This window comes from Nesoenas mayeri (genome assembly GCF_963082525.1).
Source record: "Nesoenas mayeri genome assembly, chromosome: 16".
Lineage (NCBI taxonomy): Eukaryota > Metazoa > Chordata > Aves > Columbiformes > Columbidae > Nesoenas > Nesoenas mayeri.
The window spans coordinates 2347147-2374760 of record NC_137562.1 but is presented as its reverse complement, the minus strand read 5'-3'; the positions used below and the strand labels follow the sequence as shown (position 1 = coordinate 2374760).

General features: G+C 57.9%; 1 protein-coding gene across 6 annotated transcripts in view; it reads left to right on the top strand.

Annotated features, from left to right (window-relative positions):
- Window positions 1-1562: 1562 nt before the first annotated feature.
- DLGAP4 (DLG associated protein 4) overlaps window positions 1563-27614 on the top strand; it is a gene marked incomplete at its 5' end in the record, with an annotated part of 67586 nt that continues 41534 nt past the window's right edge. Inside the window, 6 exons of one of the 6 annotated variants that reach the window (XM_080354723.1) lie at window positions 1563-2513; window positions 3867-4037; window positions 9632-9849; window positions 12882-12996; window positions 15920-15970; window positions 17094-17340. In XM_080354723.1, the coding sequence (XP_080210849.1) occupies window positions 1563-2513; window positions 3867-4037; window positions 9632-9849; window positions 12882-12996; window positions 15920-15970; window positions 17094-17340 (1753 nt within the window). Of the gene's footprint in view, window positions 2514-3106; window positions 3161-3866; window positions 4038-9631; window positions 9850-12881; window positions 12997-15919; window positions 15971-17093; window positions 17341-25995; window positions 26237-27614 lie in introns of those variants that run through there. The other 5 variants (XM_080354724.1, XM_080354726.1, XM_080354725.1 and 2 more) reach the window with 5 other exon arrangements.

Here is a 27614-nt window from a genome sequence, read left to right as displayed (position 1 = left end):
AACCAAATGATGGGTTTCTTTCTAACAAACCCACCGAAGGCCCTGAGGGTCCAGGCACTATTTCTCCTGCCAGATCCATGTTGGGCAACGTTAGATTGGCCTAGTGTTGGAAAGTGGCTCTTCTGCACAGAGCCCTGTCATCCAAGCTCCAAGATCAGCCCCCTTGTCTTACCAAGGAGCAAACATTCAGCTGTGTGTACATATTTTGGTGTCCTGGATTTTGCAGAAGTAGCCTGGGATGCCAGTTCTCCAGATTTTTACACCCATAGGAAGCTTTAGTGTTTGTGGCTGCCTTCAAGCTGCGCTCAAACTAAAATGAAAAGAAAATAGGGCAGTAAACTAAAAGGTAAAATGAAATAAGAGTTACTTTATACACTACATGATTTCAAATAGGTTTTAAGCATGGAAAATCAACACATTGATTGATCAACATAAGTAATGTATATATGATCATTGAAAATAAAAAAAAGTTTGTCTTTTTTCCCTGTATAACCCGATGCAGATGAGGATCCCTCCAAGCCAAGCAGGATAGGGATGAGTGCACTGGAGAAACCTTTGGTGAGGTGCTCCCCTGCTGGACGGAGACCCCCTGTGTCCGGCTGCCCCCTCCACCGCCCCGCAGGGAGCCTGTACCCGCTGAGCAGCCTCAGCCCCTCGCTGTGCCACAGGGGGACCACAGTGAGGGACATGGCCAGGCTCGGAGGGTGACACCGCTTCCCCAGAAGCAATGCAGCAAAGCAGGACAGATCAGCTGAGCAGCAAACAGCTTCTCAGGTTAGGCTCTGAGAGTTCAGAAACACCTGTGATCTCATCCTAGCTACTGAAACTATTTCCTCTGGGGTAAAACATGCCATAAACCAGGGTGCTTATTGGAGAGGAGACATTTGACATCATATCACATTAGCACAGCTGCACACAACACATGGAGCAGGACTGCCAGCCCCCTTCCAAGATACAGTAACCAGAAACACAAAGCATCATGTAGGAGACGGGACGCTCAGCTCCAGATTTCCCTTGGCTCAGGCAGGGCCTGAGTACAGTGTTTGACAGCAGGTTTTTCTCCAGCCCCCTGAACAAATTGGACAGAAGCAGTGATTTGTTGGAAGCGTCCCTGCTGGCCTTTGTTACACTGTCTGTGGAAGAGACTCTATTAAATAAACATATGCAGAGACCAGACAAATAGCAGCAGCATTATTTAAGCATCCTGTGGTTGAGCACTGAGACGCAGAAGCACTTAAACTGCAGCTAGAAAGAATGAATCCCTTCCCCTCCTGTACCCCCTGGTCTCACGTCCCTGCCTCTCTCCTCCCGCCATGCCATCTCCTTCCCATCCTGCTTCTGTCCTTTGTCCCTTAACCTTGGTGGCATTTGCTTTTAGAGCTGTGACAGTCCTCGCAAGGATGCCCCGGTGAGGCGTGGGCTGCCAAGGAGGTTCTCGGCAGAGTCTGAGCATCTCTCCTCTTCCTGCAGGTGCTGGGAAGTCTGCAGGGAAGCAGGGTCGGGGCTTCTGCAAGGGCTCTGCTGCACCACCCCTGAGCAATGCTCTAGGAAACGCTGGGACCATGAAGGGCTTAGGAGATAACAGAAGCCGCCACCTCTCCGATAACTTGGACTCCCCCCAAGACTCTCTTTATGCCCCCCAGGACAGGAACCCTTATCTCCTCAGCCCCACCGACTCCTTCACCATGGACCCCCGATTCCCGGCGCAAAATACCCTCCATGGCGACTGCCTCCTTCCACTCAACAACCAGATCTCCAACAGCAGCACGTTCCCCCGCATCCATTACAACTCTCACTTCGAGGTCCCAGATGACAACCCTTTTCCAAGCCATGCCCAAGCCACTAAAATCAACCGCCTGCCTGCAAACCTCCTTGACCAGTTTGAGAAGCAGCTGCCCATCCACAGAGATGGCTTCAGCACCCTTCAGTTTCAGAGGAGCGATGCGAAGCACCGGAGCGAGAGCCCTGGGCGCATCCGGCACCTTGTCCACTCTGTCCAGAAGCTATTTGCCAAGTCCCAGTCTCTGGAGGGCCCCACCAAAGGCAACGTGAACAGCAAGAAGGGGGCAGATGACCCCAAGCAAAACCGGAGGAGCAAGAGCAAAGACCGAGCGAAGACCTCCGAGCCCAAGCGCAGGACCAGATCCAACATATCAGGCTGGTGGAGCTCAGATGACAACTTAGACAGCGATACCTGCAGCTACCGTAATCCCATGGGCCTCATGACACTGGGCCGGCAGCCGGACCACAGCCAGCCGAAATATTTCATGCATGCTTATAACACCATCAGTGAGCACATGCTGAAATCCTCCAAGAGCAATAATGACCTCAAGGTCACCCCTTGCACCAATATCCCCATCAACAACGACTCCAACTACATTAAAAGGGGCTCCTGGTCAACACTGACACTCAGCCATGCCCGGGAAGTGTGCCAGAAGGCCTCTGCCACGATCGACAAAGCCTTGCTTAAATCCAAGTCCTGCCACCAAGACTTGGCTTACCAGTACCTGCAGGTGGGTGCAGCAAGGGGGGGTTTATTGCTTGCTTCATGCAGGGACAGTGCAGGACAGGTGACACCCTCTCAGTAGGTGCCCTGTTGCCCAGTAGACCTTCTCAAACAGCTCCAGATGGTTCAGCTGCCACCTCAAGTCCCATTTCCAGGAGAGGGCTGGGGGAGTTGAATTCACCAAGGCCCTGGGGACAGACTACCACACCTGTGGGGACACCGATGCTGATGGGGTCCCGCTCCCCAGCTGCAGCGCTGCTCCAGGACCTCCCAGCCCATGTGCTGGACCACAGCAGCGTGGAGAGGAGGTGATATGCCCCCCGCAGTCTCGGCAGCCTCTGCTGGGATCCCCATTTGCTGCGAGACCCCAGCACAAACCCACTGCCCACCAAGACCCTGCAGATGCTGTGGTGGGTGGGCCCTTGGGCAGCCAGGCACAAAGCTGCCCAAATGTAGCTGTTTCCACTCGGTGCCCAGGCAGATGGGTATGCCGAGGGGGCATGGCTCCTATCGCCACTGGCCAAGCACCGCTGCCATCCCACAGGCTGAAGGTCACCTGTAATAACTGATGTTTAACCCCTTATATCCACGCATCACAAGGATGTGCCGGCGTGCCCAGTAAGCCCAGCTCTGCAGAGCTTCCCTGGAGCACTGGTAGGACCCGCAGCCCTGCGGGGCATGGCTGCCTTTGCTGCTCACCTGCCCGTGGGGCAGGGCTGTGGGGCCGGGGGGCAGTGCCAGTCACCCCACTTGCATGCCAGAAGCCTGCATGGCTAGTGCTGGTTTGAACCCCTACGTCACTGGTCACTGTGGCGTTTTCAAAAAGTGGTGCTTGAGGAACATAAAACTGGTTGTGCTCTAGAGAGAGGAATGAAGATAAATAAGCCAGGCCTGGATGGGGGGAGAAGGGAACTGGCCTGTGTATGTAAATCTCCAGCATTCTTTTTAATGTAAAGGTGCCATGGGTTCCTCTGGCTGTGGCCAGCAGACGTAGAGGCTTTAAAGAGCAATTAATTATTGAAGCACACTCTGCTTCTAATACCTGGCTGGCCACAGCTGCAAATCAAATTTCAGAGGGACTTACTGCATCAGGAACATCATCAGAAAAAAATGTTCTTGGCCTGGTTTCTTTTTCTTTGCCCCCCTGCTTTCACTGAAGTGTTATGAAGTTAAAGAGCTGCAGTCCAAATATCCACCCCCTTTCCCCCTCTGGGTGCAGCAGCAGAGCCCAGCAGAAGCAGCCCAGGTGCTGAATGCAGCACCCCAGCCCCTCACCACCCGGGTTTGGCCATGGCCGGGGGTACGAGTCTGCCCTGCTCGCCATTCCCCACCCATGTAATGAGCCTCCGTTTCTCAACAGCCTGACGGAGGGCTGTGGGCACAGCTGGGTGGCGTGAGCCCGGCCAGCAGCTGGGGAGCCCCACCGCTCGGCTGGGAGGACACGGGTGCCGCCCTGCTGCAGCCGAGCGAGCCCCCGCGGCGGTGGGACCAGCCCCTCAGCCCTGTGCCGACCGACGCAGGCAGCGGCCAGGTAGGGATCTTGTTTTGAGGGGAAGCTTTTGCTCAGCTCCTTCCCTGCCCTGACCCTCCTGGGACCACCAGACGGGGTCAGCAGTCAGCGCCTCCAGACCTGGAGCAGGAGCAGCCTGGGTAGGGAGCAGCTGGCAGCCGCTGTCTGCATGGCTGGATGGGCCCTGGGGACACTAGAGTGTGACAGGCATTTCGAGAGCCAGGGCAACCCCTGCAGCCGGCAGCATCTCACCAGCAAAGCCAAGACCCCAAGCACCCAGTCCAGAAAACATGATGTTTGGAGTCCTCACAAGATGACGGGTCACAGATGCTCAGTCTGACCTTGCCCCAGGTGTGAGCCCCAGAGAGCAGGGCACAGGGCTCAGGGCCCTCAGGGTAGGATGAGGCAATTGTATCCAGACACCTCCTTGGCACAGGAAGGTGACTATGCTGGCAATGGAGAAGTTACCTCTGGAGCCTGCTGCATGGAAACCATCCTTCTGCAAGGCCACATGTTCCCTGCCACCCACTCCTCCTGCTTGTGCCATGGTGAGGGACCATGTGCCGCTGCCTGGGGGAGCACATGAGCCCTCCCCCACAGTGGATGGGCTACTGCAGGGCAGAAGTGTCCTGTGGGTCCCAGGGGTGGTGAAGTGCCCCCTGACATGAGGAAAGGTAGGAGTGGGACAAATGAGAGCCCCAGCCTTCCAGGATGGAGGAAGCCCCTAAGGCTGCTCAAGTCCCCCTGACCCATTTGCAGGCTCTGGGTAGTCTTGAGATTCATTAGGGACTATTGAGGGGCCATATGATATTTCCAAGCCTATCCCCAGACCCAGACATTGGAGCAGAGAGTGGGCAATCACCCAGCTCCAGGTTCAGCCCTGTCCTGTCAGGGTAGAGCGTTTCTCAGGAGCAGTCCCCAAGGCCCTGTCCTTAAGGCCCCATCCCCAGGGAGGGAGGCTGTGCTCCCTGTCCCCCGTTCTCCCTTCCTCATGGGCCCCGTGTATAGCTGCTGGTACAAGGGAAGAGGCTGAGGCGTCAGGACCCCGATGGCCAAGAAGCCCCTAGGGGTGAGAGATGCCCCAGACAGGGGCTGAACAGGAGGCAAAACTGAGCAGCATTTCTGCCCCAGACACAGACTCAGACCCATGTCCATGGATACCGAGACCACACTGAAAAGATGGGTAGTGTCAGGGCTCTTAGGGGACAGTGTCATATCACAAGCACCATTAGCCTGGTGCGTCATCCAGTTTAGCCTCCCCAACCCCATCACAGTCAGATCACACTGAAGTTTCCTTAAGCCCAGTAGCTCACCAAATAAATTCATAATCCAGAGTGGGTGGCCCATTCAGTGACAACCACTCTGCAGATGCTTGCTGCCCTCACACCAGCCCTACAGAGCTCCCATGGGGCAGGAAACCCAGCCCAGGTCCTTCCCAAAGGGTGCCCTGCCAAAAGGACAGGTGGGGCCCGTAGGCAGCCTGGGCTCCAGCGTTCTTTCTTGAGGACGTGCCTGAGACCACGCACAGCCCTCAGGACACCACGAGGGATGCGGCGCTGGAGGGAGCGGTGGTGAACGCGCATCGGGCTCAGTGTGTGCGTTGGAGCCTGGCTGCATGGCGCGTGCATCCCTGCGCACCGCGGTGCCTTCGTGTGTGTGCATGGCTGTGTGTGCCGGGGCTGGGCTGCATGTCAGAGCTGGCACTGGTGCGAATGGAAATCCTGTTTGCTCTGCAAGCCTGTCTTCCTCCAGACCTCACCGAAGCAATGGGAGCAGTGTAGCTCTTTCACCCCTGCCTAGCACCCAGGATTGGAGTTTCCTCCTTCCCCGCCCCGTTCCCTCTGTTAATGCTCCAGGTGACCAGGGAATGCCCCAGATAGAATTAAGGTAGGAGGAAACCTCTGTGTGGCCCCTTCTTTCCTTTTCCCTCCACGCTCAGCTCATGACACAGAGCAGAAGAGACAGAAGGCACTGCTTCTTTGCAACGTGCAGTATTGTGGCAGGCATGTGCCTGGATCCCACATGTCTGCAGCACAGAGCACCACACGAACCGAGCCCGGGCAAAGAGGAGGATCCGCATCCTGAAGCCTGGCAGAGCATCTCTGCCATCCACTCCTCCCCTCCTGTGCAGCCACTGGGCAGGGAGGATCCCCAAGTTCTCTGTGCCAGCAGCCACCCACAAGGGCTCTCAACCTGGGCGTCCTCTTGCTCCCACCTCTTTCACACCAATCAAACCACTATGGGCAGAACCAAGCCTATATCTGGGAGAGCAGCTCAAAGAGCAGCAAAGCTCACACAGCCTTTGAGAAGCCTCCTGAGCTTCCCTGTGCCAGCCCAGGTGCAACACAAGGCAGGCCTCCTTTCCACTTTCTGTAATACAAAGGGTCTCTCAGCTGCCAGGGTCTCAGCTGCCAGGAAAGTTACTGCCATGGAGGTGCTGCACTGGCCACTGTTGAGGACTGTCCCCTGATAACAAGAGGTGCTTCGGGCTCTTCAGCCTCATCACAGAGCTTCAGAGACTGTGGGACAGGCTCCTCACATCCTCAGGTGCCTAAAGGTGCAGAGAAGCATCCTGGAGGATCCTGAACAGCGCCTCAAGTACCTGCATTGCTTTTGAAAACCCCAAGGGCAATGACTTGTCTTTTCAGGTGTGGCACTTTTGACACACTTGTCCTGCCTTCTGTCCCACAGGAGCAAGAGCCATGGGAGTCTCTGTGGATTTTGTATGCAGCCAGAGGCAGGACACGCTTCCGGCTGCGGCACCAGATTTGAAGGGTGTCCTGCCAAGCATCTTCCTTCCCTTGATCCTGCTAAACTGGAATGTGGATCACCTTGTGAGCACCTTTGTTTCTTGCTGCCTTGCCAAGGCACAAAGTAGAGGAAGGGAAAGGAGAAATAAGGCATCTCAGTTAAGACCAGTGGACTGCTGCAATGTGACAGAAGACTGGTGGTGGCTGTCCCTAGGAAAGGGACAGGGTCTATACAGGGCAGGCAGTGCTGAGGGATGCTTGGCTCACGTTCCCAAGACAAGCTGCCCCAGCAGAGACATACTGAAAACACTGTGTTTGTGATGCTTTGCCTGTAGCTGGGAGTGTCCAAGGCCAGGAGACAGATGCACAAGCCCAGGCAGAGCTAAGCAGCCTGCACCCCTGCCCTCCAGCAGCAGCAGAGCAGCCACAAGAGCCGGGGCTCTGAGTGCTCCCTCTGCCCTTGGGCTTGCTGGGCCGAGCCCAGCACCTCTCACTGCCTCACAAAATGCAGCACTTGCCTCTGCACAGGAGATGTCTGTGCAGTCCCCTGGCCCCTGTTTGGTCTGCCTGGCTGCTGGCAAGCTCTCGCCTCCTTCTCCAAGGGCTGCAGACACCAGCTCTGTCTGCCCCTCACCCCAGCCCCACGCTGGCCCAGGACCCTTTCAGGCAGGCAGCTGTGACGCTTCCTGAGGAGAAGGCAGGCAGCAAAATCCAGTCTCAAGTCAGACCTGATGCCAAGGCAATGGGTATAAAAGTGCTTTTCAGGGCTTATGTCTCCTTTAGGAAGGGTCAGAGGCAGCCACCTCAGTGACCTGTGGGATGACAGGACTCAGCTGGAGCCAGCAAGGTCCCTCCCGGCTGGCCCCAGGGCCACCCAGTGCAGGCAGATGGGCTGGGGCAGAGGGGACGCTCACAGCCAGCAGATAAAGGGCTCTCTGCTCTTCCTTGTGCAGGAACCTGCCAGAAAACAGCCAGTAGCTCCTGAGCCAGGCAGCCCTGCAAGCAGCCAGCCCAAAAGCCATTGCCAAGCACAAAGCTTGCAGGAGGCAGAGTGGAAAGACCTGGGAAAACCTGCAGCAGCAGTGGGTCCAGAGAGGCCTGGCCAGGTTTATGTCTCACGTGTGAGACCCACTCCACATCAGTCACCCACCTGGATCTCACAACAGGCAACACCTGTCTCTGACTTTCTGTTCCGTGTCCCCCAGCAATATGGGTCCTGGCTTATGGGCACACATCGTGGCAGGAGCCCCATCACCAGAGCGGTCCCACAGGCTGTCTGGGTTCTGCTCCACATAGCGCTGGGGCCACCCCTTGCCTTCTGAACACACAGCGAACAGCAGGCTGGCAGGACATGGGCTGGACCCTGGCTCCTGTGGGAGAATAAAGCCCTGGGAGAAAGCTAAGCTGATGCATGTGGATTGAGTCTGCATCTGGCACAGCCCGGTCCATCTCAGGAGAACAAGAAGTCACCAGCTGCAGATTTGAAGCTCGTCTGAAGGTGTTGCACCCCAGCAGCAGCAGATACCACCCTCAAGCTGGCTCTGGCTCCCACAGAACCTGCCTGCTGTGAACAAGGAGGGGAATCAGAACCATGCAGCACTTAATGGTTCTGGCTCCTCGCAGGTAGCTGCAACACAGCTCTGTGTGTCCCCAAAGCACTGGTTAGTCCCACCGTGTCCTGGGCAGCTGGGCAAATCCAACAGCTCCATCCAGCGGAGTCACCATGGATGCTCTTGGTAGCACGAGCTGCACTCAGCACAAGACCCTTTGCTGCTCCCCAACGAGCCTGATTCCCACAGCAGACTGGGGAGCCTCAGGATGTCCCAGTGCCTGCATGGTTTGCACATTGCTGCATTCCTCACATCTACCCCTGCTTCTCCTTGATCACTTCTCCTCAGATCAAGGGTGGGTCACAGGCCAGCTACAAACCAAGCCAGCCACCAAACCAAGGCTTTCTCCTGGCAACCCACGTTGCCCCATCTTTCACCTGGCCTGTTCCACGCCATGTGTGGCTGTTGTCCTGATCAGTCCCGGGCTGACGCCTGGCTCTGCTGCTGGCCGAGCACGTTGGCTCTGCCTCCGATCACCTACACAAACCCTTCACGGGCTGGGCAGGCTGTGGTGTTGGTTACTTCAGTTGCTCAGTGCTTCAGTGGAAACATCAGCTTGCCTATCTCTAATGAGGGAATGAGACACCATGTGTGCTTTAAATTAATCACAGAGTTATTATCTCAGCGAAGTCAGAAGTGTTTTCCTTGCACAAGATGCTACACATCTCTGTGCAGAGAGGCCAGCACAAGGTCTGTGTGCCCAAGCTGCTCTAGAGGGACTTGTGAGGGTCTGGCTTGGCTTCAGAAATTAATTTCAGCCACTTAGAGTGACATTCAACTCAGAAACCTTAAAGGGTATTGGACCTAGTGACGGTCTGGGCTCAGATCCATAGGTCTGGTCTACAACAGCTCTTAATTTTCCTGACCTGAAAAGCATATGCACTTTATGTTAAATGAATGGGCTCTGTGTTGAACAAGTGTGTGCCACGCCTGTCCCAGTGCCCGGTGCAAATGCGGTGAGACTCTTCCCTCCCCGTTATGTCTGGCATTGTGCAGCTTGTATCGACTGTGTAAGCATGGTCCAGTGTGAAGGTGATCTGCAGTGGTGCTGGGGCAAATGGCTGCGGGTACATGTGCTAAAACAGGCAATCACACGCAAGGCTGCCTGGCATGAACTGGTAAGGGAGGGTCAGAAAGGAATTGCATTGCCCATTCCATCCACACTCCAGCTGAGGGTTCAACAGTTGTCCTTGCCACCAGTCCCCCAAGTCCTCATGATCCCTGACATCTGCTCATGCTCCCCTTACTCTTGCAGGTGCCTCAGGGGGAGTGGAACAACACGCTGTCTCGGGACAAAGACAGTGAGATCCCGTGCCGGCGCATGCGGAGCGGGAGTTACATCAAAGCCATGGGGGATGATGATAGTGAAGACTCAGAAACCAGCCCCAAACCATCCCCGAAAACCGCAGCTCGGAGGCAGAGTTACCTCAAGGCCACCCAACAGTCCCTGAGTGAGCAGAGCACCACCCAAAGGTAACGCTGGAGCTCCTCCAGGAGCTCTCCACAGGTTCCCAGGGGCCACCACAGGACAGTCCTTGGGGTCCAGCCAGCAGCACTCACATGAAAACTCCACCTGGGGAACAGAGCCCAGCAGGGTTCTTGCAGACCAGCTCAGACTGCCCATGGAGCAGGCAGATGAGGAGACAAGCAGGACAGAAGAAGATATGGCAGAGGAATGGAGAGATCTTTCCATCCTGGTGGCTCCAAATAGCCCTGGTGTTAGTAGCCTGCCCCAGGTCCCTGTCCTCCCAGTGCTGGTGAGGGCACCTCTTTGATGGAGCTGTGTGGATTTCCTCTCTAAGCATCCACTCCTCTGAGGGAGTGCAGAGATCCCAGCCCCATGATGCTATTTAGATGTGGGAGATGCTCAGCCAGCATGGCTGAGGACACTTGGCATGCAGCCCACAGGCTGCTGGGACTGTGCCATCTGCTTTGTCCACAGGTGTCCCAGGGACTCTGGGACCAGCCAGAAAGTGTTGGCACACTAGGCTGGATGATACCCCGAGGCTAGGAGAGTTAAAAGGTCTGGGATCAGGTATTGAGGGAAGAAGGCCCACCGTGGCTCCAGCCAGATAGATGGCAGAGCAAGGCAAACACAGCAAAAGCTTTCTGGGCAAGAGGCTGGTCCTGGAAGGACAGGGTCTGTGTGGACCACCTTACAGGAGATGACACTGTGCAGTGTCCTCACCAGCTGCTCTGCTTTCCGGGACAAGGCACCCAGGGGCTGCAACAGGCTGTCAGTGTTTTGGACACTGTGGCTCAGGAGCAGCACAAAGGGGCAGGAGGAGGCAGGAGCCTCTGCGGATGAACTGCTGATGTTCAGCAGAGCCAGAAGGAAGTGAGGGTGCAGCAGACAGTGTGGAGACCCCTCATGGTGGCTTCAGACCGAAGACCAGATGCTGCTTTCTACTGAGGGACAGTGACAAAATTAACTGTGGGGAGCCCTGGAAATGCTGACTCTGAATCCATCCTTGTTCCCTGCCTTCGCATCCACTTCAGGGGGAGTAAAGTTGGGTCCAGGCATCTCTGATGCAAAATACCCAAGTTGAGAGACTGACGTTGGTCTGGTCTTGGGCTCATTGTCCATCCAGGTCACCTCCATCAGGCTCTGACCTCACCTGGGCCGCCGGGGTCCATGGGAGCCCAAGGACAGGCAGCTCTGAGGGCGGGAGGGTGTCCGAGCGGGGCAGAGCCGGCGGAGCTGCGGATGCAGGGGCGCTGGGCAGCGCGGGGCTGGACGCGGCCGCGCGGCGGGAGCTCGGTCCCCAGCGGGGGTCGCTGCGGGAAGGGCTCGCAGCTCCAGCGGGGCCGCGGGGCGGCCGCAGCCTGAGCACGGCCGCCACCTGCCGACCGGCCCTGCGCCTCGCCCCCGCACCAGGCAGCCTAGGGGACACGTTGGGTGCCGCGGGGCCTCCCTGGGGTCCCCGCCAGCCCGGCACAGCCCTGGGACAGCAGCGGGGCACCGCGCCCTGGCACAGCCCTGTGCCACCCCTCGCCAAGATCCTCGGTCTGCTTGGCCAGACCCGTGGGGTGGGACAGGAGGGACTGCGGGGAGGGCTGCAGCCTGAGCCTGAAGGAGGCACAGAGGAGTGAGACAGGATCCGGCCCTGTGAAAGGGTCCCTGCCCTTCCAAAGGCTATTGCCTGCCCTGTGACTCTGTTTCCCCACAGACAAGTGTGAGGGTAGATCAGGGTGAAGCCCGGTGGGGTGGGCAGCGCCACGGCCTGCCCCAGGACACAACCGACTCACACCATGGGTGCACGGTGAGCTCACATAGCAAACCCACCCAGGCCGAGGGAACCAAGGCAATCAACACAGCCCAGGACTTGGGGCGCAACGTTGTACTTGGCTGCTCAGCTGTCCTCATCACATCCTGGGATGGAGACTCAGGAGGTGCCACGGTCCTTCCTGGAGGTCAACACTCTGCACAGGGTTCCTGCCCAGCTGGGATGCTGCCTGCCCTCAGCTTCACTGTCCCCTGGGCTGGTGAAGGACAGACCTCTGCACCCATGGCCCTGCTGGATGCGTGGGAAGCGGCACCTCCAGGGTCCTCTGCAGGGATTGTGTGCGATTCAAGAGGGAGAGTCCTCACAGCTCGGCTGGGCTGATGTGGCTAATTGTGTCCTCAACCATGCCCCACCTCATCTGTGACAAGGACTCCTTCACACAGAGTTTCATGGTGGAATGGAAGAATGGGGCCACCCCATCTTTCCTACATCTCTCCTCTTCCTCCCACATCCTTCCCATCGTTCCCACATCTTTCCCAGCCCCTGTGCACCTGGGTGTCAGCAGAGACCGTAGCTCTGGTCTGGGCTGGGTCAGGCTCAGTGACAGCCCTGCTCTTCTCCTGCTGCGGAGGCTGCTGCTGGAAATACCAGCCGCCTCCCACTCCTGCAGCACTGTGACTCAGGTTTGGGTCTGCCTTAACTTCTTCCAGGTAAACTCTTGGGTTCTTCTACACAAATAATAATAATTAAAAAATCCTGCAGATGTTTGCAGTTGCCAAGTCCACAAAATACCATTTGAAAGTCATTTTTCACCCCACACTTCACCCCTTTCCCACCAGTCCAGACGGTGAATAGAGTGTTTCCCTGATCCCAGCCCCCAGCATCAGCCTGTGCAAGAGTTGGTCTGTCACCAAGGCTGTGCCTCTGACAGCTGGCATGGATCCCTTGTCCTCACTGGGGTTCAGCTGGACTAACCTGGAAACTGCACTGTATTCCTGGGGGCAGCAGGACCTGAGATCTTGTTCCCTCACCTTCCCCTGCACCCCGCAAACCTTCACCCATGTGCCAGACTTGGTAGCTCAGGTCAGGGGCCAGCAAGGTGAGAAAAAGCAGCAACAGGGGCCGAGTGGTGGACTTGGTGCCCAGCACCGTCTCCATGCTGTCACATGTGCCGGTACCTGGCAGGGGTGCCGCAGGCAGGCAGGCGGCAGCTCCAGCACAGCCCCCCGTGCCGTGGGGACACCCCTCACCCCTCACACCCTCTCTCTCTGCTGACAGGAGCCTGGACCGCCTGGACTCTGTCGAGATCCTCCTACCTCCAAAGTTCCCAACCTGGGAGGAAGAATACAATCAGATCTCCGAGAGCGTCAACGAGTCGAGTTGCATCAACCAGGTGAGCCAGGAGAGTGCTGAGCCCCGCAGCACCGGCATGGCCCAGGGAGAAAGGAGGCCTGCTGAGGGGAGGGAGGAACATCTTTTTCCCACTTCAAAATAAGACTCTGACTGTGCTCCAGGAATTGCACATGCTATTCTCTGGCAGCTTTACCAAAGTATCAAGACCAGCTCCTTAATTCTGATTCATGTGAGACCCCCGTTCCTGTGGCTTTGCCTTCTCTCTGCACTGCTGGTGCAGCTGGAGTCTCTGCCAGGGCAAGGGTATGGTGACCCAGAGCGATGCGTCACAGTGATGGGTGAAACTCAGGGTTGCTCTGAGAACAAGACCCCACTGTGTCACCACCCAGAAGCCACCCGCAAGGCTGCTCGCTCCTGTTGCAATCTCCTCACACCCACTGGGTGGGTACAGAGCCTGGGCCAACCTCACCTGTGGGGATGGTGGCTTCCAGCCTGGGACCCTGCAGTAGGTCACCGGGGACAGTGACCCTGCTTAGCTCTGAGGACTTTGTCCCTCATGCAGCAGACTGGACCCAAGAACAAGGTGACTGGAATTCAGGAGACTGTCCTGACATCTAGCTGGGGATGTCTCCCTTGGATCATCCTCATCCCCAAGGGAAGGGCAAAGCCAAGGATGCCAGTGAGGTGCTGATGGTGGGTGCAAACCCCCTACCACAGTGTGGGCTCATGCCTCGACCCAAACCTCTGGGGTGCCGTTAGTGCAAGCTGGGTTTAACACCTTGTCCCACACTCTGGCTCCCCTTGAGATTACTCTGGAGTGGCTTGGGACATGAGTGGCTATAAGCAGCTGCCTCACAGGCCAGCAGATATCCCATGCCAGGATGAGGCCTTTGCAGAGGTCCTGTGTGCTTATCTCACCTCGGGGGGCCTGTCCTTTTGGTACCCAGGTGAAGGTCCCCATCAGCAATGGCTCCACAAGCTTCAACCAGCCTTTTCACTGATGCCATGGGCCTCTGTCTTGTCCCCTCTCTGTCCACACATGTCTGCATGGGAACACATGCACACACGTGCCCCTTCTGAGCTGCTCCTCTCTGACTGTGCGATGAGCCAGGGCGGCAGTGCAAGGCAGGGGCAAAAGCAGCAAGATGGGCAACGCAAACCAGAGCATGGAGGAGGGTGAGCGGCGTTGCAGCTGTTCCTCTGCAGGTGTATGGGTCTCTGAGCCCTCCTCTGTCCCAGCCCAGCCTCTCCAGCCCCATCCTGCTGTCACAGAGTGTTGGAGCCCTTGATGGAGAGCTCTGGGGAAGGGCACGGGGCATTGCTCACAGGTGTACATGTTCCTTGTGGTCAGTCTCGTTCCTTGTATATCAGCAGCAATGTGCTGGGTGTCTCATTGCACAGAGAAGGGGTCAGGACTGTCACTTTCCTGTCCTTTGCATGTCAATCCATGTCTGAAGCCAGGTCTCTGCATGAAGACAATTGGTGGGCTGAGCCTGTGGTTTCTCCTTGTCTAAACTGCCATTTAACGGCTGATTGCAGCACCTCCATGAAGACATCAGAAGCTTGAGCTGGAGGGTCTGAGCAGCCCACGATGTGCCAGGCAAATACCAAGACTCGGACCAGTAGCACTGTGATGCTGGGGACATGTCAACTGCCACAGCATCCGCTCATGCGTGGGGCTGCCACCATCATGTGCAGTCTCCCTGCTTTCCTCCAGACGACAGTTCAGTTGCAGCTGGGTTGGGATTTAGAGGCCTCCCACGAACTGCATATCTGTTGATCTGGGATGGAGCTGGTACAGCCACCAGTGTGTGCTGGTCTGATCCTCTGGCAGGTCTGACCTGATCTTTCATCCAGTGCCAGAGGCCGTTCCTCCCTGCCCTCACTTTTGTGTGCCCTCCAACACCTTCTTTGTGTGTACAACAAGACCTTAGTGTCCTCCCACACAGAAACATCCCCAGCTCTGAAAGACAAGTGCACTCCACTTAGTTTTGTCCCAGCTGACATCCACCTTGCAAACCTCTGGAAGTTCACCAGGTGTACATGTCAGTGTCCACCTGTCACACCAAGGGGACCAGTGGCCAGAGAGAGCCAGCCGGTGATCCCCAACACCGCTTAGCCACACGGTGAGCTGTGCGCTGTGTAGAAGGCCTGGACCCAGCCCCAGGGCCAAGCCTCTTCCCCCGGGTACATGTTAAACCTGGATTCTTCCTAAGATGTGTCATCTTGGGCAGCTCACACAGGGCAGAGCTCGGCGGGTGGGTGTGCTGTGCAGAGCAGGGATGCAGAGGAGGAGGTGGCACTCCCCCCACAGGCTGTGCAGTGTCTGTTGGGCCTCTGCCCTATGCCGAGTGTGTGCTGTGCTTTGCTATGGAAAGAAGGCTTCTTCCTGTTGCGGGGACAAAGGATACAACAGTGAGGTGGGCAGCCCAGCACCCCAGGGTGAAGGACAGTTTCCGGGATGTGGAGCATTCAGACTGCCCGTCCTGCCGGGCTCTGCGGGCTGTGGGGCCCGTCGCCACTCCTGGCCACGCCGCGAGGTGCTGGCCAGTGCTGGGGGCTTTGCAGAGCTGCCACCTGGGAGCCACACCAGCCCTTGTCCAGCAGCCGCAGGCAACTCACGTGTGCCGAGGGGTGTCCCAACACTATGTGTCCCAAGTGTGCCCTGTGTACATATATTGATATATGGTGCATACAACAGGCTGAAAGCATCAGCAGCTTCTCTTCGTCTGGGAGGTGTCCCGTGGAGCTTTGCCGTTCTGTGTTTGTGCCGCTGTCTGAGGGCCTGTGCGGCATCTTGCTTGGCATCTTATGACCTCTAAAGTTTGTACTGAAGTGTCAGCAGCGGTGGCCCTGGGGGATGGGCCGTCCCCTCCCCTTGTCCTTGGTCCCTGTGCAATGGCTGTCTGTGTGAGGGGCTCCCCTGTTCTTGGCCTTTAACCTTATCCAACTCTTTCTTCCAGATCTTTGGACCCCCCTCACTTATCCCTCAGATATTTACTCATGGAGAGCAGGTACCGTCCCACTGGCGTTTCCCTCTTCCTTCCTCACAGAGCTTTCTCGGGTCAGCCTGGACTCCCATGGCAGGGTGCGGGGCAAGGCCGTGGGTCAGCCCGCGCACCGGCCCAGTGCAGGAGGAGGAGGAGGAGGAGGCAGCACTCCCAACCAGGGCACTGCACAGCAGCTGGAGAGCTTGGTTCCCCTGGCTCTGGCAGGGCGTTAGGGACCATCAGTTTTAGGCAGAAAATAGAATAACTTTTTGAGCCAAACCTTGTGGATCTCAGATGCCAATTCTGGACAGAAACACTGTCCTTGGGCCCAAAGAAAGGGCCGCGAGAGATGGAAGTGGGCAACAGGACTAATCTTGGCATCTCTCATCTGTATTTAAAAATGTTCTGGTTTAGGCTGCCTCTGGTTTAACCTGTATGAGCCTTTCCTGAGCCCAAGTTAGAGCAGCTGCTGCTGCCGGAGAGCAGGGGTAGGAGGGAGGCGGCGGCAGCAGGAGAGGCGGGAGCGAAGCTGCCCCTGCTCAGCTCACACCTCACACCTCACACCTCACACCTCACACCTCACACCTCACACCTCACCACGCCTGCTGCCGAGCCTGCTCCTGGTCCCCACGGCGGATGAGGCTAGGACCGGCTCCTGATGGTGCCACCCAGAACCAGCCCAGGCGGCCTGTCCGCAGTCCAGCGCGGAGGCTGTCCCCTCACCCACGCTGTCCCACTTCTCTCTCCACACTGCACCCACTGTAGGGCCAGGCCGTGTCGCCACACTGAGGAGCACACCAGTCCTGGCAGGGTCTCACGGCTGAGGCTGGGGGGCAAGGGGACCTGTCAGAGGCTGGACGGGGATTTTAGCCTCATGCACTCTCGGCCTCTCCATCAGACACCGGGGCATGTTTCACAGGCACTGTGGTGGTAAGTCTGTCCTGCTCCACAGCAGGGACCCTCTGGCCTCCAAGGAGGGTCCCCTCTTCCCTCTCTCTCAGCACAGACCACTGCACCTCCGGGTCTCGTCTGCCATAAGCAGGACCAGGCTGGAGCGGCAGCAGGGCGGCTGCGGGAAAGGAGCAGGAGGGAAAAGAAGGGGCTGTGGTGGGCAGAAGGTGACTGGTTCTGCTCCTTTTCCACACAGGCCCCTGAGCCGGAGCTGGGCGAGCAGTACGAGGCCGTCTGCGACTCTACCTACAGCGAGGCTGAGTCGGCTGCCGCAGAGGTGCTGGACCTGCCTCTGCCCAGCTACTTTCGCTCCCGGAGCCACAGCTACCTCCGAGCCATCCAGGCGGGCTGCTCCCAGGAAGAGGACACGGGCTCCGTCCGCTCCATCTCCCCGCCACCAGCCGGCAGCCTCAGCGGCAGCAGGACCCTGCCCACCAACAGCAGTGAGTGCAGCGGCGCGCGGCGCGAGGGGAAGGGGCACGAGGCCCGTGGGGACGGGGGATGCTGCTGCCAACCGCCTGGCAGGTGTCAAGGATGTGAGGCCCTGGGCATAGATACTTGTACCTCCAGCCACGGTTGTCCAATACTTTTGTGGGCTCACGGGTGTTTGCTCTGTGCTGGAGAGGGAGGCCAGCTGCCAGGTGTGCCGCGAGGGCGGCTGGGGCTGGATCTCCAGATTTGGGTGCAGAAATGGCAGACAGGCTCTGGTTGCTGGGGTCTGGCTGGACTGATGCAGCCTGCAAAGGTCTGGGAGAGCTCAAGGTCTTTGCTCGGTCAAGCAAACGCAAGCCTGAGCAGGGAGTACCCCGCGGGGTGCCCACCTTGCCCAGGAGCACTGGCTGCCCTCTCTGCCTGAAGTCCTGCGGGGCTGTGGGCGCAGCAGGAACCTGCAGCACAGGCAAGCAGCCATGCTGCCCAGCACTATCAACAGCTTCCATCTTCCTCCTCTCCACTATGCATCTCTTCTTACCTCAGCCCAGGCTACAGCTGACAGGTTTGACCTCTCTCAGGAACACGTCTGTCAGGGACTCTGCACCAGTTTCTCCAGGGCATATCCTGATCTCTGTAGCCCCTTCAGCCAGAGGCACAAATAGGGGCTGACAGGAGCGGGGAGGACAAAAGGCATCTGCCTCCATCCCTCTGTGGTGGAGATGTGACAAGGCTTTGGAGTTCACCATGGACTTCTTTGCATGCTTGTGCACAGGGCAGGACTCCTGGAAATAGGTCTGGGACATCGGATCTGGGAGAAAAGGCGAATGATGTGAATTTGGCCCCTCCAGATCCACAGGGTTTGTGACTTTGCCCAGCAGTCACAGGCAGGTGTGACACTGCCCAGCCAGGGCCCTGAGCAGCAGCCAGCGAGGGCAGGACCTGGCCAGCCTGGAGCTGGGCAGGAGCCCAGGCAGCGCTGAGCCAAACACGGGGCTCACCAGCAGCTCCTGCGCCATCCAGGCCACAGCCCAGCACCCCACAAAGGCAGAGCGGTGATAAGTGTTGGGCTCACAGCACTCGCGTCCCAGTTCCTTCCCCTGCAGACAGGGCAGAAGAGGTAACAGGCGGCCAGCATCACCCCGGCACACCCAGCCCTCAGGCTGCTGCTTAGAGACAAATCTTTCAAAACCTTCTGACAGTGAGATGATGGGAGTTTATCTCTTGGCTGGCCTGGCTCCAACTGCTTTCTTCCCAGAGGCAGAATTGCAGCAGCCACATGCGTGTCTAATGCATCAAGTTCTATTTGCCCCCCTCCATCAGATGTACGTAGACTAGAGATCCCAGCATCCCTGCTGTGGGGTAAAAACAGGTCTTGCTCCAAGTTTCAAGGCACTAATGGGCCTTCCCAAGCCCCAGAGCCCAGTACCCTGCAGCCTCGAGGCACTGAGTGATCAGCAGCATTATATGCAGCTTCAGATGCCCTGCCGGGTGCTGGATGCAGGCATTACTAATTTCAGCCCTTTCTCTTTTGATTAGTAATTGCTGTACTGGACAATAGCCTGGCCTCTCCCTCTGATGTGAGTCAGGATCCGCGCCATTCCCCTGAGCAGGGCGGGGCAGCACTGTTCAGCTGGTGCTTCGCACCAGCCGGGCCGTCTCTCCCAGGAGGCAGCTCCCAGCACCGCGGCAGAGCCGGTCTCTTTGCCAAACGCCTGGCCGGCGCTGGCTCTCCTGCATGCCAAGCCCTCCCTGCCCTGGCAGCTGGAGCACCCAGCAGCTCTGGGATGGGCCAGGGCTGCCCGTGCTGCCTGGCAGGACCGCCATGCCCACCTGCAGCGCTGCTGGAGAAAGCTCCACTGACCGCCCCATGCATTCAGCACCCGGCTGGGAGGCAAAGGAGGCGATTGCTGTGCCTCAGGATGTAATTTTACCAGGATTCTGGGGTCACTGGCTCAAGACAGCAGGGAACAGCAAGGGCTGCCCAGACCTCACAGCGCTGGGAAAGCCCAGGAGGAAGGAGAGCTGGTTTTCTTTCTCATTCAAAAATGAGCCGGTGCTGGCTCCGCGCTGGAGAGAACAGCACCGCCTGGCCTGGGCGCAGGTTTGGTACAGCCAGGCTCCACCTGTGGCTGCCTTTACCGAAGCACAATCTGCAGCAGGGGCTCCACTCCCCACTGATCTGAGCCTGTGCTGGAAAACACGTGCGAGGGCTGCAGGTGGCAGGGAGGAGCATTGCTCTGGAGGTGCTGCTTCTGCAAACGGCTCCTGAAGGCCTGAGCAGAGCCAGCAGGTTCAGCTGTGTGGGGAGCAGCTCTGCTCTCACTGCAGCATTTCGGCTGGTGCGAGGCCCTCCCAGGGTGCTGGGGGGTGAGAACAGGCTCTGGAGAGTTGGCAGGCTCTTGCCAGAAGAGAAACCTGTTACCTTTCTATAATGCTTCAAGTCACTTGATCAGCATCACTTTTGCATCATCTTCTTCAAGGCAGCCTGTGTCCCTCTCAGCTCCGCAACAGCGCTGGCGCTCTGGGTGAGGCTCAGCTGTGACACAGGGTGGAAGGGACTGAGGGGTCCCAGCCCGGAATGGTTTTGGGACCTGGTTAGAAAAGGTGATGCCTTGGTGCTCCTGGACATGGCGGTGCCTGGACGTCATGCCAGGCAGACACCAGAGTGGACAGGAGGAGCTGAGGATCTCACCAGCGTTGTACAGTGCTGCGGGCCATGTGGAGGCAGACAGCAAGCCCTGTCACCCACAGGGACACCAGGGTCAGGTCCAGCAGGGCAGGCTGCTCTGGGCATGAGCACAGAACCACAGAGCTCCGGGGGGTTTCAGAGCAGCCTCGGTGTATGTGCCCTGGGAGAAGCTGCGGGGGTGCAGGAGTGGGCTGTTGGGGGAGTCAGGGTAGAGCCCCATCCCAGCAGTGGGCAGAGGGGTGTGCGGGAAGGGGAACACCAGCAGCCTTCACAGCCAGCTCCAGGCCTTCCCACCCACAAACATGCCCATGCCCTTGTGTCTCCCTGCAGCAGTCTACACTCCAGGGCCATCACAGTCAAAATTCACAGGACGAGGCAGGGCCTGGAAGAGATTCACTGGGAGGGACAGGCTCCTCGCTGAGCCCCATCCTGCCACCCTCCCTGCTCTGCTTCTGTCCCACACTCTCCCCACCGCAGCTTGTCCCATTCTCCACCTGCCCATCCTGCTCCTTGGTGGCAGTATGGCCGATGCTGAGCTCAGTGCTGCTGCAAATCCAGGCTGACACCAGGAAGCAACAGCAGGCATAGCACAGAAGGGGGTTTCAAAATGACTGGTTGACACCTCTCTCTGACATGACCCAGCAGAGACCTCCTGATTTCCAGAACATTCTCCAGCCCTTTGCATTGGCTGCTGGGGCTTGGGGAGGGAAACCTTTTTGATGGAGGGGGTGGGGAGCAGAGAGGAGCATCTGTGTTTGTGTGTGTGCACGATGGGGAAGGCAGGAGGCATATCTGGGGGCAGTCACACCTTTAATCAGCCACCTGAGCTCAGTTCAACCTGCGAATGTGCAGCACTGAGGCTTTAATTGGTTGGTGTTGTATGAGAGGGGCCTACCGAGTAGCAGATTGGTACCTCTCAGCTTCCCGGCATCAGCCTGGACCAAGAGAGAGAAGTGGGTGCACCCTTGTCTGCAGGCTTAATGCTCGCTCATGGCCTCTGCTCCACACAGGGCTCTGGGGTGAAACTGAGACCACTCACCTGCTCCTTTCCCACAAACATGCCCCTGCACCAGCAGGGTTCCATGCAGCAGCCCAGAGGAGCTGTCCCCATCACGTGCTGGGTCCCTCAGACAGGGATTGTGTTTCTTCTCTGTAGGGACACATCCTGAAGAGGCACCAGCAGCAGCAATGCTGTGGCTGACACAGGGTTCCCATTCTTTGAGAACAGCATGGGAGTTGAAAGCAAAGGGATTCAGCCACCAGCTGACGGCATGAGGAGGTGCAGTGAGCTGGGTTTCACCAGCACTGCCAGTCTCGGGGTCCATGAGGAGCAGGGCCCAGTGGGAGGGTCTTGACAGCTGTCACACCTCGGACAAGCCCTGCGCCACTCACGCATTACAAGGCAATTAGCTCCCATTTGACAGCCAGCAAAACAGATGATGAGCTGCCCTTGATCAGCCTTAAACAAAGCTTTGTGCCCTGTGAAGCTGGAGACTCAAAAGCCCCAGTGAAACCTATTCATCTAATTGCCAAGCATTTAGCCAACAGCCAGGCCGGCTCCTGAGCATTACAAAGGGCTCCCCAGCCTCAGCTCCTTCTTATTAGAGGCAGCACTGGGAATTGCTTGCTTAACAGGCTGCTTAAAATACAGAGCTGAATATTTGATGTCCAGGGGAAACAGGAAAGCAGAGGTGGGAAAAGCACAGCACAAGGAGGTGAGAATCCCCAGTGCAAAACCCCAGCCCAGCCTCCGCCCAGCAACCAGTGACAGCAGGGAAAGCTCACGCCAAGCCAGGTCCTACTCAAGCTCTTCCCAGTCCTCCCTGCACCGTCTGACAACATCACCCTTGCTCAAGCATCCTGCCCTGGGATTCAGCAGCCTGTTCCCAGAAAAAAAACAGGTGCCCAGCTCATCCTGTGCTCAAATCTCTTCCAGGGAGGCCAGGGAACCCAGCTTTGCCTCCTCCTCCAGGACTGGGCTGTCTCTGTTGACCTGTTTTACCAACAGTTAAGATGTCCCTGGGACGGTGAGCTCCGGAGGGCGGTGACGCTCCAGCTCTCCCCATCTGTGCCCCTGTGACGGCAGCTCCGGCTGCAGGCCCAGCTCGGCCCAGCATGGGAACCACAGCACCTGGAGCAGAAAGAGCTGGAGAAAGTCCAGCCCTTCAGGCCAGCCCAACCGTGATCCCAACCAGAGCCAAGCATGAGGCTCATCCTTGAGTGCCACCAGCCCTCCCATAAACAACTGCCAGGGCTGCACATACCTCATGCCCATCCATATACCAGAGATCTGCCAAGCCCAGGCTGGGCACAAGAGCACTACGTGGGAGAGATACTCCCCGACATCATGACAGTACAGCCACTCTTCTGCCTCCAACCTGCTTTCTGCCTTTGTATTGTCTTTTTTTTTTCTTTTCATCACTAAATTAGAGAGACGGCTCTCAGGCCCATTGCTGTGCTGGGAACCCTGTCCAGCCCCAGGAGAAGGCAGATCCCAGCCTGGTCCCCTGACACTGATGCTTTTGCAGGGGGACCGTAGTTGGGCTCAGCGGAGGAGAGACAAAGTGCCTGCACACCTCCATGCAGTGTCACAGCACAAAGCAGCATCGTGCTGACCAAATCCCCAAGGGCGGGTTCACGTGGGCCAAGTTTTCACAGCTTCTGGGAAAGTCACATAGTTCTGGCTTGTGAGGGGTGAGTACAGACACCCTTCCTCCTCCTCCTCCTCCTTCTCTGCACAGTGACTACCTAGTCTCTGGGTAGGAAGCCAAGTTCTGCTCTTTTCCTCCCTCAGCTGTCATGGCCTTCTCTTCTTTGTGGGGAAAACATAGTGATATGAAGGGAAAGGAAAATCCAAACCAGGCCAGGACATATTGTTCAGCCTGTGCATGAGTGGCCACAGCTGAGGAGTAAAGCACCACTGCGGCCCCTTTGCTAATCGTATCAGCCAGAGCTGACCCCATGCAGCCTTTGAGGAGAGAGACTGTTATCATTCCCTTCAGATTTTCTCTTTCTTTTGACCTAGATTTCATGTTCCAGAAATAGCTCTCTCTGACATACCAGCAGGAAAGGGATTAGAGAGAGAGAGTGTATGTGCGCGCCAGGGAAAGATTTCTGTTGCATGCTCCATCAGTGTTTGTAAGGGAAAAAAAGGTAGATATAGATGTTCCATGATCTATTCATATGACCATAGAACAGAAAGAAATTTATGACAACTGTTGCTTTCCACATTCACCTGTTCATTTTCCACCTCTAATCTTTTCCTTGTTATTATGAAAACTCCACTACCAAGCCCTGTGCCTGGACAGTACTCCCTTTTCCCCAGGAAGCCAGTGCTGTGGGTACAGTGCCACTCTCCAGCTCCACTGCCAAACCCAAAGCCTCTCTGTCCTTCTGTCTCAGCAAAGCTGCACTTGATGCTCTTTGCTGCCAGGTTTCAGGTCTACTACAGGCAGCATCCAGCACAGCAAACTCTCTTTCTGCTGTCCGCTGTGTGTATGTGTTCGTCTGGCACCCAGGAACAGCTGCAATGGGTTTGAGTCGCGTGGAAATATCCTGGCGCTGACCCCAGGAAGAGGGGAGCTGCAGCCCACATGTGATGCTGTGCTGACACAAGCAGGGGAGGTGAAAGCGGCTGCTCATAGACCTAATACTAGGAAGCGAGCATGGCTCCGAGGTCCTGGCTGAGCCTGCCTTCTCCCAAGAAAGGGCAGCTGCCAGCATTTTCCTTTGGTAATATGGTCCGAAAGCAAACTCCTTCTTCCTTGCTTTCATCAGATTTGACGGCAGGAAAGGGAGTCAGCAGAGCTGTCTTAATGGGAGAGACCGAAGCACCGAGAGTGTATTAGCTTGCTCAGAGCCTGTGTGAGAGCAGCACCAGGGAGCCCATGCACGGTGTAGTGCTCTGACCATGAGGCTGCATTCATTGGAGGGCAATGTGCCAGGTACACCAGGCACCTCGGATCTCCTCTTAGGCTGAGGGGGCTGGTGGCATCCCAGCACGCTGGCCCTGCTGCCATCCATGTGAACTGGGTGGGCACAGAGCTGCCCTGGTGCCCGGCAATCACAGATCCTGCTGTTGTCCCTGCTGCTGGCGATGCTCAGCACCTCTCTGCATCTCCCTCTGTGGCCACGGGTCTTGTGCTGTCACTGTAGCAGCCCAGCAGTGACCAACAACAGTCTTAGCTAAGACACACACGTGTCCCAGGACAGCAGGACCGGATGAGGTTTAGAAAGCCCATGCAGTCAGGCCTGTGCATTCGCAGGTTTTCAGACAGCACAGGCAAATGAGGATTTCTTTGTGCGTGTTTCTCTTGTTCTGGGGTTTGCTTTTCTTCTTCTTCCTGTTTTTTCCATTAGTTTTTCCTTCTGTGGAGCCATGACATGGGTATTTCTGAGGATTTGGGAAGAGATCGGCTCAGAGCTTTGCAGAGCCACTCACAGCCCACGTGGATGAGGGTCTCGGGGTCTGAAGCTGTGTGTCACTCCCAAGCCTGGAAGCAGTTAAACTGAAAACAATTTTCTTGTTTTCCTTGGTAGGCAGCAGAGGGCAGGGGCCCTGAGCTGCAGGTCCCAAGTCTCAGGGCTGACTCTGTTGAGATCCTCCTTCAGACCCACTTTCCTGCTCTGTTTCCAAGAGCAGAAGCCGTAAAACCACAGCGATTCCATCGCTGAACACCGAGGGTGATGGTGTCTCAGCCCTGCCTGCTGGAACCAGCAGTGTGTGAGCTCAGTGCAGTGATTCCCCAAGGCGCTTTGATCTCCCCTTGTTGGAGACCAGCCCTTCTCTCCTGAATGCCATGAACCCAGCGAGTCAACAATAAATAAGAGCATCCAAGGCGTGATGGTAACAAGAAGTGGTTGGGGTGGCACATGTGTTCCTGGCAGGAGCCACGCGGCAACACCGCTACCTTCAAAGTCACAAGCCCTGCCCCAGGCCAAGCACTCTGCCGGCAGCACCAGTAGCAGTGCCAGCACCACACTGGGTCTGCAGGCACCCACTGCTCGTCTCACGTCAGACCACAGCACAGTGTGGCCCTGGCCTCACAGAGTCTGGGTGATCCTCACGTTCAGCTCCGGGTGTCTCGGGGAGGCTCAGAGGGATGGAGCCAGACGCTGTTCCAGCACGTCTGTGTCCGGGCTGCCAGACCTGGCATGGCTCTGCCCAGGCAGGCTCTCCCTGCAGCCCGCAGGCTGTACCAGCCTTGCTCCCCTCCCCACATCCATCCTGCTCAGGCAGCTTAACAGGGAGGCAGAAGACACTGGCACCAAGCACAGCAACAGCACCCGCTGAAGTGAGGCTTAGTTCCATCTCCCTGTGCCCATCAGGATGGAGCTCAGCTGGCAAATCTGTGACAAGCAGGAAACACCCACTCAGGGAAACATCCACTTCCCCTCTTTTCCATTTCCCCGCTACCACCGTGCTCTGGCCGGAGCGATCCGGCAGCGATCCCCGGCAGCGATCCCCGGCAGCGATCCCCGGCAGCGCTCGCTCCCACCGCCCCGCCCGGGCCCCACCGGCGCGCGGTGCCGGGGCAGGAGCGGCTGCGGCGGCGGGGGCGGGAATTCTTTCAACCAAACCCACTTGGTGCGTGGGCGCCAGGCGGGGCCGTGCTGGAGAAAGTGTCACTGTGGCTCCCGCGGCCATGACAAGGAGACAAAGCTCCCGCCTGGGGCTGGGAGAGGCGCCCGCTTTGTTCAGCAGTGTGCGGCTCCCCCGCTGCCGCCTCGCACGGGGCTGCCCCCGCAGCAGTTCCGGTGCGGGAACGGCAGCGGCCGGCCCCGTTCCCGTTTCACGTCTGCGGCGGGCGGGACGCGGGGTCACGGTTAACGCTAGGGACGCTCCCGGCCGCCTTGTTCCCGGCGCCTGGCCGGGGCTGCGGGCGGGGCCGCGCCTGCGCGGGGCGGGGCGGTGACGCGCGGGGCGGGCGGGGGTTTAAGGCGCGGCCCCGCCCGCAGCGCGCAGCCGGAGCGGCGGGCGGGCGCGGTGAGTGCGGTGGCGGCCTCTGCGCGTCTCCTCCCTCCTCGCGGCCGCAGGAGCAGCCGGCGCGGCCCCAGTCCGCGGCCCGTCCTCCTCCTTCTCCCGCCGGGCACGACCCGTCCTCCCCTCCGCGGGGCCCAGGCCGAGCGCCCCCGCCCCGCGCCCCCCCGTCTCTCCGGTCCCCTCCGCCCCTCCTTTGTGTCTCCCATGGCTTTGTGTCTGGAGCTCCTCAAGCAATGTGAGTGACTGCCCGGGGCGCGGCGGGCGGGCGGGGGGCCGGGCCGGGCCCTGCATGGCTCCGTGGCGGGGGTGCCGCGCCCTGCCTGCTGCCGCCGCCGCTTGCCGGGCCCGCCGCCCCGCCGGGATCGCAGGTGGCGCTTCCGCTTCCCACGCGCGTCTGACCATCCGTGGGGGAGCTGCGTGGGGCGGCCTCCTGCTGCCTCCGCGCTCGTCCCGGGCTGGGGGACTGCCCTATCCCGCCCCGCATGCCGCCTTCGCTGCGTGGGGCTCCGCAGCCGCTGCGCTCGGGCGGCGGAGGGAGCTGTGCCCGGAGCTGCTGGTCCCGCTGCCGGCCCGGGGGCTGCCCGCGGCCCGGGGGCTGCCCGGCAGCGCTGCGCCCCGCTGGCCCCGTCCCTCCGCAGTGAAGCGGGGTCGTGGCGGGTCAGGCTGGGTGCCCAGGCCGGTGCTTAAGGCCTTTGAGTCCCTGTGTGCTGGAGCAAATGAGATGGTGCCACACTAAATGTGTTCTCCCCCAGGAAACACTGACTCTTCTTTGAAGGTGGTGTTTGGATTCTTCTTCCCTTGGAGGAGAAAAGGGTATTGTCTGGGTGAGGCACAAAGCTCCAGCACCCGTCGCTGCTGAGGGCTGACATTTAGCAGCGCAGCAAGCTGGCACCTCCTGGCCAGCACAGGCTTTGAAAAGCCTCTTTTTTTTAGCCTGGGAGAACAGGTCCTGGCCGAAGCTCCCTGGTGTTGCACCCCAGCGTTGAGCCGCCCTGCCCTGTCCAAGGGCCCAGGCTGAATGCCTCTGCGTTTGACTGCAGGTGTAGCTCAGGTGTCCGTGTGCTGGAGAGCGGGGGTGTTACAGTTGGTTTTGAGCAGTAAGTAAATGTAGTTCTTAATTTCCACTCCAGTCTTTAAGAGGCTCAAAAAAGAGGCTTATTTTTAGGATGCTGTTGATAGGACTAATATTACTTATTCTGCAAAAGTACAGACCTTGACCCCAGGTTGTGCAGGAAATGTGTGTTTGAGACGGGAATGGAATTACGATCTCCGAATCGTGGGCTGTGACTTGTTACTGGGGGGTGGGCGAGAAAGAAGAAAAAAAATCCCACAGCATGTGGCATTGGATCTTAAAATAAATCCCAATCGTGTGGGATGATAACAAGCCAGATTGCCAGCTCATGTAAGTTGGCAGACTTCGCTCCAGAGGGTCCAAATCACTTAGTTGGTAACTGCTTTTCCATCGGGAGTTTACACATCCTTGAATGAGCGGAGAAAAGTAAACCGAACTAGTGATGGAACCTGGCCTGCTTGTCTCTAAGATAACTTAGTGTGTGTGCTCTGCGGTGTTATACACAGATATTCAGAAGAAGGTTATCTGCAGAATTTATCTG